The sequence below is a fragment of the Camponotus vicinus genome, unplaced genomic scaffold, assembly GCF_025532165.1.
Source record: "Camponotus vicinus isolate PSW18456_S1 unplaced genomic scaffold, iyCamVici1.0 SCAF_1, whole genome shotgun sequence".
Classification (NCBI taxonomy): Eukaryota; Metazoa; Arthropoda; class Insecta; order Hymenoptera; family Formicidae; genus Camponotus; species Camponotus vicinus.
The window spans coordinates 2,371,634-2,385,706 of NW_028141945.1; the positions used below are offsets into that span (position 1 = coordinate 2,371,634).

At 35.9% G+C, this 14,073-nt stretch overlaps 1 protein-coding gene across 10 annotated transcripts in view; it reads right to left on the bottom strand.

The window, feature by feature from the left end:
• The window catches only part of LOC145963593 (nucleolysin TIAR), a 423,794-nt gene that overhangs the window by 41,241 nt on the left and 368,480 nt on the right, over nt 1–14,073 (bottom strand). For all 10 annotated transcript variants that reach the window (XM_083085717.1, XM_083085730.1, XM_083085726.1 and 7 more), the window contains 2 exons: nt 7,481–7,556; nt 2,254–2,356 (listed from right to left, as the gene is read on the bottom strand). In XM_083085717.1, the coding sequence (XP_082941843.1) occupies nt 2,254–2,356; nt 7,481–7,556 (179 nt within the window). The remainder of the gene's footprint in view (nt 1–2,253; nt 2,357–7,480; nt 7,557–14,073) is intronic.

A 14,073-nucleotide genomic window follows, 5' to 3' on the forward strand; every position in this document is an offset into this window, starting at 1 on the left:
TTACTGCTTTAATCGAAAGTAGAATTTAAATTATTCACGTAATAAGGTAATTGAGAGATATTCTTTTGTATTATACACTAGTTTAATTAGAAAAAGCATAGATTAACTTAATTAGAAATTTGCCTTTATCACAAATTTTTAAATTATATTGACGTGTATTGATTATAAGAAATGGCGTTAGTAAAATGCAGAGCAATCTGAACGCGATGCAAGATTTTATATAAAAACCTCAGATATATAGATTCGGTCATAAAGTTAGAAAAGAGAGTAAAAGTTAGAAATTAAAATTACTTTTCCACACGTGATCGCGTTTTTGATCGCGGGAATTGTTACGAGCGTTGGGTGTTTACGGCGAAGAAAAAGACGAACAAGGTGAATTTCTTCAAGATCATTATTTTCGCTTATGAGAAATTTAGGGTACGTTCGTCGAGGAATATTAACCGCGTAAAGGTGGCCAGCAAGAAAGTACTTTCTGCGAATTTGGCCTATGCAAATACGGGTGAACAATCCGGGTAGGTCGAGTTTGCAAGCCCTCGTCTAGTGAAAAAGTTTGGACGCCTCGCGACGAATACTAATTAAAGACTTGCGGAATGAAATTAGTTAGCCGAGGGGTCGGGGGGTGACTCTCGAGGATGGACGATGGAGTCCTCGACTCTGCGCGACGAAGAGCCGCTTATGATAATATAATAATACTTACTTGGGGTCTCGGAGTGTGCTACCTCCAAGCTCATTATGCGTTTAGTTCATAACTTCAATTGGATTCTTACTATCCCTACTAAGAGAGCCAAGGCTTTCATCTTGCCGTTGTTTCAAACCATCCTAATTATACAAGTAATTACTATCGCGAAAGGGAACGTTTCAACTCATTCATTGGCCGCAATGATGCTGCATAAGCAAAGACAGTTCATTTCTTTTTGCTATTCAAATGTTTTGTTCGAGATATTTGATTAAAATTTATTATAATTATTTATTAATAAAATTTATCGATTTATTATTATATATATAATAAAATATATAATATATATTCCAATTTTTCAGAGAGTTTAAATATACTCTTATTGTTATATTTCAGAATATATTTTACATAAATTATATATATTCATTAGTAATTTGAATTCTCTTTTGTTAAAATGATACTTGGTCATCTGAATTTGATACTGTCTGTGAACTGCGATTTACGACTTACTGCTAGGCAACGCATTTTCGAAAAGAGAGAGAAGAAAATATTTGTTGATCCCCATCGTGTTACGGGAAATTTTCAGGGTCCATACTGTCGCTTGCCGGGCTTTGAAATCAATCTCAGTACTCTGGGAACATGATAGTCCGACGCGAGTAGAAGTTCTTCCTTCCTCCGCCTTCGGTCCATTGAAAAAAGGCTCTTGAGTCCATCTCAAGGTATCGATTAACAAACACTCGAACATCTAGCGTTGCCTTTGTAGAGCCCGCTTTGCAGAGTAACCGCTCGTGGTAAAGCCGTTTCGAGCTTTCCTGAATGGCACAGTGAAAGCTTTCTGTGCGAACGACTCACCGAGTGTTGCACAAGAGGCGGACCTTTCGAACTCCACAGAATAACGCGACCGTGCGCATCCATTTGTGCGCGGTAGAATTTCGCCGACCTAATCGAATTCCGGTTGCGTCGGCGAAATTTCCGCATTCGCAACCAACGAACGCGATATTTAATTTAGCAGCGCCAGTTTGGTATTCATGACGGGGCATACCGTGGACGTAAATATAACGCTTTGACGGAGTACTTGAAAATATGTATCGACCCTTTAATTTTCTTTTTCGAAATTGCATCGTTACGATATTCTATCCGCTAGACTTGTCAAAATTACTTCCAGCTTTTGCCATCAAAAACTTATACTTAATATATTTTCTTTTTTTGAGAAGGATGTTTGAAATTCTCGTAGTCGTTCTCGCAATTTCTGCATCTTGTTCATTGATAATATGTGTTTATAATGATTATGGATCTCGATATACTGTATTTTTCATTCTACTGTAACACTACTGCAAAATTTCAGAAAATGAAACGGTAAAATAAGAAACCTACCGTGAAACCTACTTGTTTTAGATGAAAGATTGCGTAATACGTGTAATACACTTTGATTTGCGCTTGCGTTCGTTTGTAACGACAATTGAATATTTTCATCTGCTCTATTCCAAGGAAACCATTTATCACGATAGTAATCATGCATGATGCTACACTTTTGTATGCAATAAAACGCTCGGTCATGGGAATACGAAGGTACTTACCTTCGGATTTAGGTGCGGGAGGTTTGCGAGTTGCCCAATTTGTCCGAATACTTCTGCCACCAAGCCATTGGCCATTCATGTTACCGATGGCACTTTCTGCTTCCTGAAAAAGACAAGAAAAATCAACATTTTCTACGGCAAATTCTAAAGGCGAAATTTATATATACTAAAAATAAAAAATTTATTAATTATTAAACATAAGAAAGTTATACATAACTTTTAATATTAATTTATTAAATTTTGTGTTATCTTTTTTAATTTTATATTCCCTCTGTTTTGTTTATTGTTGCTTTTCAGTTTTATAGCGAAATATTCTTTTTTATAGTAGCTTTATCTAGCACTTACATTGAATTTTACACAATTTTATTCGGTTTTTATGTTATTGTTTTATTCATTAATTCAATTTTTACAATCAAAGAAACTGTTTATTTTGCAAAAAACATTTAAATGAAAATACAAGATATTTTTGTATATACATTTATATATATATACGTTCATTTTATTTTGTAATCGTCTTATTGAATGTATGCATATAAATGCATATAAATGCAGTTACAGTTAACTTTTGTGAAACTTGCATCGCAATGTTTTATATATACTAAAATATACAAAAAAATTAGCAGTATAATACAGAATGTAAAAACGAAGTAGATAATTGATAAATTGCATAAAATTCATTTAATTAACGTAAATTCCACAATAAGTAATAATCGTGAAAATTATGTAAGATAGGAAGTTGATGTGTATTTACGTATTACGGAATGCTTCTAAGGAATTTTATTGAGGAGCGAATGAAAATACGCGATGCGCCGTGCAGTTCCTCTGCGAAAGCTCCTTTATTGTCTCTCGCAACGTCTATAACAACAATTGCGAGGCGTCGTAAGAACCACGATGGCATTCACGCGAGACGCGGGAGGATAGGGTCGCATTCACACGCAAAACCGCGGATAAAACCAACAGGTATGTTGGCGTCAATATTATCCGCGACTTATTGTTGATTCAGCCGCGATATCCCGTTAGCGTGGCCCTCGATCCAGGTCAACTTAATATACGTTTTGAAATTTTATTCGATCGACTGCACTCTTGATTCCCCGGATTTGGATTTTCCCTCCGAGCGCAACCGCTCCGGGCGATCCGGGACATTTTCCATCGCGACGTTAGATTCCCTTCTGGGCGAAGGGATGGGATCGCCTTTGGCGAGAGGGGAACGTCACCGATAGATATATATATATACAGATTTCCGAGCGGGAACTATATATTCGCGCGAGCTCTGTAAACGTTCTAACAAAACAGATCCTATTGCGATACTCAAGCTGGCTATCCATGCACATCCATTACGCGATCGTATGAAAAACAAAGCGAAATATTTTTATCGAAATTCACGTAACATGGCAAAAGTGAAGGTTGAATCACTGTTTGGACTGATATTTACAATGGCGCTCCTGCAAAAGAAATATATATACGGTATGATACACGTCATCGTTGCATCGTTGGCGCGATATCGTGACGATGGTATGCGGACAGCACGAAGAGGATGGAGAGACCTAAAAATTTTCTCGACGCGAGGAGCTCCCCGAAAAAGTTTACTGTTCGAAAAGCTCTTCGAGTGTACGTACATAGTGCGAGACGAAGGGAGGATACGTATCTCGTTCTCCCTCTAGCCCTCTCTACGGTCTTCTCCCCTGCGTCTTCCCTGCTTTCACAGCAGCAATCTCTCTCTAGCTTCTGTCGCTTTCTACTCTCAACCATTTGCGCCATTTGGGGAGTCCTCGGCTTCGCCTTTGCCTCATCTCCAACCGTTACTTTCTTCCACGGCTACACTTCAGCCGGTGGCTCTCTGCGATCTTCTCTTTCGCTCTCTCTTCCTCCCTTTTTTCACTATCCTTATTCCCCGCGGCCATTCGCGCCTCTCTCTCCCGCTGGATAAAATATTTCCGATTCAAATTTCCATTCTAGATATGTGATGCGGCGCATTCGCGCGGTTAGCCTAGATAGAGCCAGACGACCGAATGCCCCGTTCTAAGCCGATTCTAAACTTCGGTCGATATCCCCGATGCCTCGCCGACCCGCAACCCCTGAAAACCACCGCCGCTTGCCCCCTTCCGTCCAGCGTGACCAGGGCGTTTACGTGATATCAGAAGTACCACCACCAACTAGCCGCCGTTTCTACCCCCCCGTGCTCTTCGCTTTTGAACTGTCCAAGCACCCATCAAATCGAATTTCTTCCGCGGTCGGCGATGCTATAGACAGACGGGAGCGCCGTGCACCGACACCCAGCTGTTTTACACGCATTATTAAGTCATGCCCAGATACATGCATTACGCGCCGTCGGATTACGTGGCCTTAACGAAACTTCTTTCCTTATCAAGCAAGTCCGATGCAGCTAGTCCAATTGCGATTGACTTTAATTTTACATTTTTCTACTATTACTGTTACATTAAGTTTTATCATTTCTTAAACTTTATTTAAATTCTAGTATATATTCTTGACTTAAAAATATAAGCATCTTTAATAAATTGCGGTATATATCAATTGTACTAGTTAATGTTTATAAATAAGAAGATACAAAGAAGATATACAAAATATTTATATTATTTATTTTATATAGTTTGTGTGTGTGTTTCAAAAATCGTACATTATAATTTTATAAAATTATTATTAATTGTAATATATGATTCGATAATTATTATTAAAGTCTGTAAATAATATATATGGGGTATTTTTTTAGTTTGTATAATTATAATTTAAATTAATGCGAGATATAAATTTTGCTTGGCACAATTAATTGATTCAATATTGACTTTCGAAAGAATAAATAATTTGAAACTACAAGCAATATTTCTTTGCATTTTATTACAAGCAGTAACGTTTAAAATTATTTATTTAGTTTATGAGTACAATCTTGGAAACTTTTCACATTTCACAATTTTTAATAAAAGTTATATGACTCCATGACCAAATAAAAACATGACTTGTTGTTTTAAAAATCCTACAGTTCACCATATATCATATTTCTATTGCGTCAGAAAAAATAAAGACTATTTATTTATATGGTTTTATGCGTATATACGAATAACGTGGGCGTTATGCATCTGATATTTTGATTGCAATCGTAAATAAAATAAGGAACACAAAAATGCTAATCAATGCGTTGTAATCACGCTGTAATTGCTTTTTTGTTTATTTAGAAAAATACATAAATCTACACGCACGATAGTGGACTTTTGTGTGCTTAAGGTCGTGAGTCATAATATCGCGCGATTTATCGATCAAAGTAAAGCAATAAAAGTTGATAGTAACTAGAGCGACTTGAGAATTTACATAGTGTAAGTATACTGACCATAACACAAACTAGTAACAGGGACACGAGTCTGTCTTTCTATCTCTATCTTTCTTATTTTCTTGAACTATATAATCCGTCTACGCATTTGAGTAGACATTGTACCATATCCGTTTCTGACATAACGTATTATTAATACATTTGGAAATTACAAATCTTAATTTACTGTTATCTTAATGGAAGACAAAATAAATCGTCAAAATCAACTTATAAAATAAAGAGAATAAATATTTTCCTTTAAATCGCGCGATAAAATAACAAATCTATTTGTGATGTTTGAGAAAATTGTTACCAATGTTAACGCATTATCACGCTTGGATAAACGTATACAGATACACGAAACATAATATACAGAATAACATACAGAAATCTGACGCGGGACATTATAAAGTTCGGTATTTATTAAATGCAGCATTCGAAACTCAAGATTGCTCCCGAAGAAAAACGAGAATCTTGAGAATTCGTATTTCCTCGTACATCTTAAAAGAGCTAGAATGTTGGATGCTGGGCGATCAGAGCTCGCGATTTAGGTACGTGTATCCGGCGGTCGAAGGATATAGTGGCAGTGGGACTGGTCGGTGAATGCGAGAGGGATGGAGGATGGGGATGAGTGAGGGGGATGGGGATGGGGATAGTGGCGGGAAGGGAAGGGGGCGAAATTTTCGCGTGTTCCTCGAGGTTAACGGAGACACTCGGGAAATTTATACTTCGGCAATAGTAATACCGCGGGTGTGAGGCAGGTGCCGGCGGTGGTCCAGATCGATAGGGCATTAAAACAGAGGGGAAACGAGAGAGGGTCTACCTTCAGGGCAGGCGTCTCGACGAATAACTCCGCCATAAACGGAGGAAAGCCTTCTTTTACTCAGCCGTACATCTAACTTCGCTGTGATTTACGTTGCGGATTTTGGCGGGTCATAATAAAACTCCGGCCACTCCATTTAGCCCCAAAAAATGATGTTGTAAACCGTGACGGTCAAGAGCCTCCTACTTATTTGATCAGCGGAAACCGGAAAGATAGCATCACACAAGTTTGACGTATTGCGGAAGTGACAGGTGTGATTTCGCAGTCGCAGTGGTTGAAGAACATTCTTCGTTCTTTCCGACTTTCGGAATAGTCGGAGTTAAATGTGATAATTAAAATGCTGCTCGGAAGGGAATTATCTACCTGGCCGTTATATGCCACCGTAAGTCTGATTTACATAAAATGTGCATCGAGAACTCTCTTATCTTCTCTTCTCACAAGTACCCGGATAATTTGTCATTTTATTTTTGACTGTAATCTTTTAGATATGGAGTTACGGATGTTGTTCCTTTAATCAACGCACTTTGCATGCTGCGACTTTCTTTGAAACGAACTATTTTCGGACTTTCTTGAAAGCAGCCACATTTTGGTAAAACGAAATGTCGCAAGAGAACGTAATGCACAAAGTTTTCTTGTAAGATCTGTAAGATCCCGAAGTTAATTCAGAATACTGATATTTTTGGTGATTAAAATATGTCGATTGATACATATATGCTTAAATAATGAATTTATTTCATTAAATTTTTTCAATAGAGAAACAAATTTCTGCTATCAAAAGGAAATGTTTTTTCATATATAAGAGCTGTGTGTTTAAGAGCTATACATCTCTATACATGGATCAGAATTTAAAATTTTTTAAGTTGAAATAATTTGCAAGTATTAGCTAGAAAAGTATTTTTTATGTTTTTTTAATATATTTGATAAAATCTACTTTTAACAAATGATTGTATATGCATAATTAAATATGATTTTATCTCGCAAAAAATACCATAGCTAAGGCTCATGTGAAAGAAAATCTGTTTATTATCTCAGCTATGGTAATTCTGCTACAAAATGATATTATCAGGTTAGTATCATGTGCTTACCGCTTTTTTGACGAACGAAACGAATCCATATCCCTTGGATTTTAAAGTTTGGGGATCTCTGACGACTCTGCAATCTCTGTAACATACATATTATATTTCATAAGATAAAATAAAATATAAATGGAGAGATAGTGTGTCTAGAATATAATTAAATTATAATATGATAAATTTAATAGTTAAATTTGTCATTTTATATTTTTATTGTTATAATATATATTAAAAATCATTCAATTAAAAGTTCTCTTATATATTTCAATCTTTATTTAACACATTCTAACGTTATTTTAATCCGATACAATTTAAGTGATTCTTTATATAAAGTTCTTTACATAAGTATCTATACTAATGATATACCTGCATAAAGATATATGATGTATAATCTTTTTTCTCTCATTTTGTTAGGAAATAATGAATATTGAAATAATGCACATGTACGAGTGCAACGATATTTAGTATTTTTGAGAGCAGGAATATTCACCCCTGCCTATGCTGTCATTATCGCAATATTACGGGGTTCGCAGCAAAAGACCTCAATTTGTTTCAAGCGCAGTTAAATTTCGAAACGCTCATATTCCCCGGAAAAGTACCAGCGACATTGTCGGGCGAATTGGGACCGGGTTGCCGGACCGCCCCCAACGAATTCTTCCTCATAATTAAGATTCCAGTAGCGCCCGGCGGACAAAATTAGGAATACTGGAACGCGCGACGTGCTTTTCCTCCCCCTTTGGAAGCTGCAGTCGTTTCGGCGAGAGCTTAAGGCGAGGAAATATCCTTTCGACCGATAGAGTAGGACAGCGTACGCCGCGAATAAAATTCCGCGCCACGCGATTCCATCACGCTTTCGTTATCCAGCGGCTATCTTGAATCTTTTTTCGATCGCGAGTGGAAATTTTTAAAAGACTACAGTCGCGCGTTATCTATGATACTATCAACTACGCGCGGTGATTGATGTAGACCACTATTGATGTAGGCGGAACTTTGATGTATGACACTTTGGAATTAATTGCCCGTAAAAAAAATTGCCGGCGTAAAGATGACAGTACTGATCTCTTCCTCCTTTATTGTCTTCTCATTTGTGATGGATGAAGGTATACAAGAAACTAGCAAGTAATTAAAAAAATTGTTGAATATAGTGGCATCGGTGAATATAGATTTTTATGTGAGATGGATTTTATAATTAACAAAATATATAATAATTTCTAATAATTAAGCAATTAAAATATAAAAAGTGAAGAAGAAAGCAAATCTTAATAATATTGCATTATATATAAATTATTATTATATTAATATTGCATTATATATAATTAATTTATATATAATTATTATATATAATTATATATTATTTATATATAATTATATAAATATTTATATATAATTATTTATATATAATTATATATAAATTAATTTTTATTTCTCAATGGATATCGAGGTACGAAAACATAAATATTAGAACGAAAATATATATATTTTCGATCTTTCTCCTTTTTGTCGTCTAATCTTAACTAAACTGAAAATGTTTAGTTTTACGAAGATAAATTATTTTAATGCATAATGCATGGAACCGCGATTTAATGTGTTATGTTTAAAAAGTCTAGCAAACGACGTTTGCCGTGATACACACGTAGAGCGAAGAATAGGCAGTGAAAAAAAAGCAAAAGAACGATCTCGTTTGGGAAGAGGAGGTTTCAAAGAAGGGTTGTCAAAAGGAAAGGACGTAAAAGGGAATAAAAGAGAAGGCAGGCGGAATTACGCGCGTTTCAGGCTGCAGTCGGTCGGTACTTCCACTCTGTGCATCAATTTGAATGCACACCTGCCGCCCGTAATTAAAACGATTAATCGATCAAAGGACGTATCTGAGCGGAAGCGAAAAATGTGTGAAGAAATTCATATTATGTATATATATCTCTCTAATGAGTAAAGATAAAGAATAAATTAATGCACATGATGACTAGTGCGAAACATGTGTAGGGTAGCGATTAAAATAGAGCTTTCAAGTTTGTTCCTTTGCCATAAGACAAATTCTGAAATGAAACAGACGAAAGGTAAATTTCGAACAACGAGTCATCAGTCCAGTAGATTAAATCTTTATTGGAAATATATCGTAAGCTAGCGAAGCGCGTTTCAACGCGCAGTTCAATGTATAATTTAAGTACAGTTTTAATAGTCTTTTAGTAATGTCACATTTTCCAAGTATTAAATATGGACGGATAATTTTAATCGACGATACTTTCTCTCGTGGTACACGACTTCAAAGGCCTTTTCGGAACCGCAATATACCATTTTCGATTGCTTTTGCGTCCGAATAATCGGCGAACGTCGTAGTTTACGAGTGCGGAATGTTGAGTGGTCAATATAAGTTAGATGTGGAATACGCCGCTGGGTCCTACCATAGCCTACTTTGCTGTTGCTCACGCTGCGAATCCACCCCCGCGTCGGCAAAACTATCAATACAGTTTTCCAGCTGTTGTGTGTTTCTACACGTAGCGTGTTTGCCCTCTTCCCCTGTGGCGTTTCTCTTTTATACCCATTCCTCTGTTCGGATCGCCGCCACGTAGAGCGAAACAATTGGCGCGACGATGGCGTGCGCCGTGCAAGCTCGCTCGCGTGGATTTACGTTCTTCACCGCAAAAAATCATAAATTAATGTACGGTTATTGACGCGATAAATCTCAGAATTTAATTCAGGCTCCGTCGAGTCCTGTCGCGCGACACGCCGTCCCTCCATCGTCCTTTTTGGCCGGTGATATAGCCGCGACAATGCCAGAGGCTCGCACCCTGGCGGGCAAAGCCTCGATAGGATAAAGAGTAAGTCTGGATTTATTGCCATCGAGCCAGTCGAACGCGATGGACGTGTGGATAGAAAAGGTTTTGCGTGGGCGGGTGGAAAGCAGGAGGTGATGATTCAAATTGTGCGCTAGGCGTGCATTCAGGATGTGACGAGATGAGTCTCACGCAAATTGTCTCGTTTATTCTGTCAGTTTTAAAGTTGCGATTTCGTATAGTTTTATTACATATTCTTCGTTATCGATTGTGATTATTTTTATAGCATCATAAATGATATATTGATTATGAGATAATTTACATTTTTATAGAAATACATGTGTACAATGGCAAGCGCAACGCGAGAAAAGAAACGGCGACATTGCATTGCGAATTTCCACAGCTGTGAGAGAATTTGCATCCAAGGATACACCGTAAGTTTAGATTTATTGCCGTCGACTAGGTCGGGCGTGATAGACGGGAGAATGGAAGGGTGGGGTGTGTCGATGTTTCAAATTGCGCGCTAGGGACGTAATCCGCAGAAAGATTGCAGGCTTGTTGTTCGTTCTATCAATTTCGAAATCTTGTCTCTACATTTATACAAGCGATACTTTTGTTACTGACGGAGAAAGGTGCTTATTTTCTTAAAGTTAAATTTCTTTACAATAATTCAATCAATTATATTAATAGAATTGCATTATGCACTTTTATCGTTTAAAAAGCAATGTCACTTATTTTCAATAAATGATTTTTAATGTTTAATATCTTATAATAAACTAATAATATATACTGTCATATAATTCTGATGAAATTTTTAACTTAATAGTTAAAAAGTCATTGACAATTTATTGTAATTTCATTCCACTATGCGAAGCAATTTTATTAATGCGATTTAATTTTTTTTTAAACAAGTTAAGATAATTCAAACGTTTAACAAGTTTCTGGATTCTATTCTCTTTAAGCTTAAGACAAGTATAGTGGAGCTTGTAAAATTCCCAGTGGTAATTCCTTTTATCTCGCAAAGTAAGTTCCCGAGATTGATAAAAGCTGCTGGTCGGCAGTCCAATTTTGATAATTAACATGCGACTCCGTTCGTGCAGTATTTACTTAACAATTGTAGGTTTGCGATGTCTGTTGAACAGAATATGTTCATTCTGTTCCTAAAACGTGCACTTTTGTCAGAATGCACGATGCATTTCAACAAGTCTAAACTGGTCTCCTCACCTTCCACATTTTGTTCGTATCCTTTTCCTGAATTTATCTATCTTCTATTCGTTTATTTTCTTTCTTGTCTAATGCACCGTTATCCTTTTGTATCTATCCTATTTTCGTTCTGTGAGTATTATTCTTTTATTCTGGAAATATTCAAATATTTATTTGATAATATCATAATTATATATAAATTTTTTTCTGCAAAAAATGTCTTCAGTAGACTTACAATTAATATAAAAATTAAATATTAAAATAAAACTTTTTATTTAAAAAATTTATTTTTCTCTGGCTTATTTTTTCCTCCACATGTAATAAAAATTTATATTTTGTAAAAAAGTATTCAAAACTGATATAATTTTATATTAATTTTTTTATATTACTAAAATAAATTTTATATAAAAAATATTTCTGAATCCTTGAAGAGGATTATAGGTATAATTGTTTTTAATTCTTCATAATTCTGATACTATACACATAAGTATTATAAATCTTTCCAATTGAATTTAGCTTACAATTATATTAATAATGTGATAAATAATTTTACATAAAAATTTTATCTAGATATTTTCAATAAAATTTTTTAGAAATTATATGCTATTAATATTACACATAACCTTATTAGTGTTATGCATAATTAAAATGAATGTTCTGGAAATATGATCCTACCAATCGATAGAGTATCATCTTTTGCGTCTCTGATGAGAATCTTTTATACAGCCTTTCACATTTCGAACATGCGTGTCAGAAAGACCGAGCAATCTCCATCAGCCGAAGCCTACGCCTCTATCGATGATCAGTCAAGCGTCCCACCTCCATTCTTATTTCGTACAAGAAATTTTTGATAAGACGCGAATAGCTGGGAGAAAACGAGGATCGTGAATTGACGAAATCGTGTCACGACCTCATCAGTTTCATATCCTTAAGCCGCGAAACTTTCGCGTATTAACCTCCATTCCTTGATGCCGCTTTTTCATCTTTCATACTGCGCCGGTTCCTTTGACTACGTGCTGCGCAGGCAGTCTTTCCATTAGCCGCCGGAAAAATTCAAACTCATTAATTAGGCGCTAGGAACGGCGCGTCAGCATGAAAATCTTTGTACCATAGGATCTGGGTCCTTATCGCTCGGGCAACGAAGATTGAAGAACACCATTTTCGAGCGAGCGAGGAGAGAAACTGTGAGCGTTCGGGGGAACAGATTCATCAATCTACCTAAATAATCGCTGCAGAGTACTATCGTTCATCAGCATTTGATCGCTATTCTCGGACATCGTTTATCGATTTCTGTATCAAGCGAATAACAACTTGTCTGTTTACAACGAATAGAAACATCAAAAATAAAACATTTATAAAGCGTGCGACAAACACAATTTTACGATGGTAGATTGATATTATCCCATTGAGAGATTTACGAGCAGATCACGTCAGACATGTCGATTTAAATGTTAGTCGAATGTAAGATTACATCGTGTAAATTATTCGTGATTGCGCAATGTGTCATGTTTTTGTATGAAAAATTACGAAAGTATTAATATTTTCAACACATATACAATTATATGTTTCTTAAATTGTTTTGTAAAAACACTAAACAATAAGAGAAAACATCACACGTTTGGAGTAAAAGTTTAATTTTCTTGCTTTTATAGTTTTAATCGTTTAATCGTACGCTATTTCGAAACATACTACAAGGGGAAAAGATTTATCAGAAATATTTCGAATTAAAGCAGCAAGTAGTATAGTGCGGTTTCCTATGCTAGCGGCGGTTGTTATCTTCTCGCCATATAATGAATCCCGCGAGAGATGTAAGTTATGAATTTATAACTCTCACGGCCCTCCCTCCGCTAGGTTGAAATATTTTCGATAAGAAGTTACTTCTCCCTTCGATTACGAAAAAAGCTAATTTCAGCAAGCTGACATTATATTATTGATTATTACCAAATTAGATCAGATTAAAATTTTTTTTAAATTATCGTTAAGCTTATATGTCATATTTTTAATTTAACTTTGATCGTTACTTGTTACAGCTTGTTTTATCGTTGATTCGTTTTCGCATTCAAGTAGCATGGTTTTGCAAAAGGCATTTTGCATAACTGGCTAAACTGGTTAAAGTTTACACTATCAACAGGGTTAAAAGTGTTTATAAAGCATTAAAGACGAGCATTTTAGTATAATGTCAGTCAATCAAGTAGCACGATTGTTTATACAACTTTGTTGACTTTAAGTAATGTAGTGAGTAAACTTTATTCGCTCGAGAGAGAAATAAACTAACGCCTTATACCTCCAAGTATATTTTCTCTTAATATACCCTTAGTGGCAGACATGCTGATCTTATCTCCGATTGATTGTGAAAAGCGCGATCTAAGTATCCACGATATTTGCAGTTGTATAAACTTGTAATTAGCAAAGATTGTTGATTTCTAATATTTTTTTTGGTTTTCCCATTTAAAACTCGCTTAAAAACACTAGGCAATAAGAGAGCAGATCCCATAAAAATCATTTCGTGTATCGATGGAAACGACAGGACGACGAGGTAGTTTACTTAATTCTTACTAAGTGCACTCAATACCGAGCTAGCTAATTGTCGATGGGATAGGTCGGATCGATGGCGTAGGCGAGGGTGGAGGC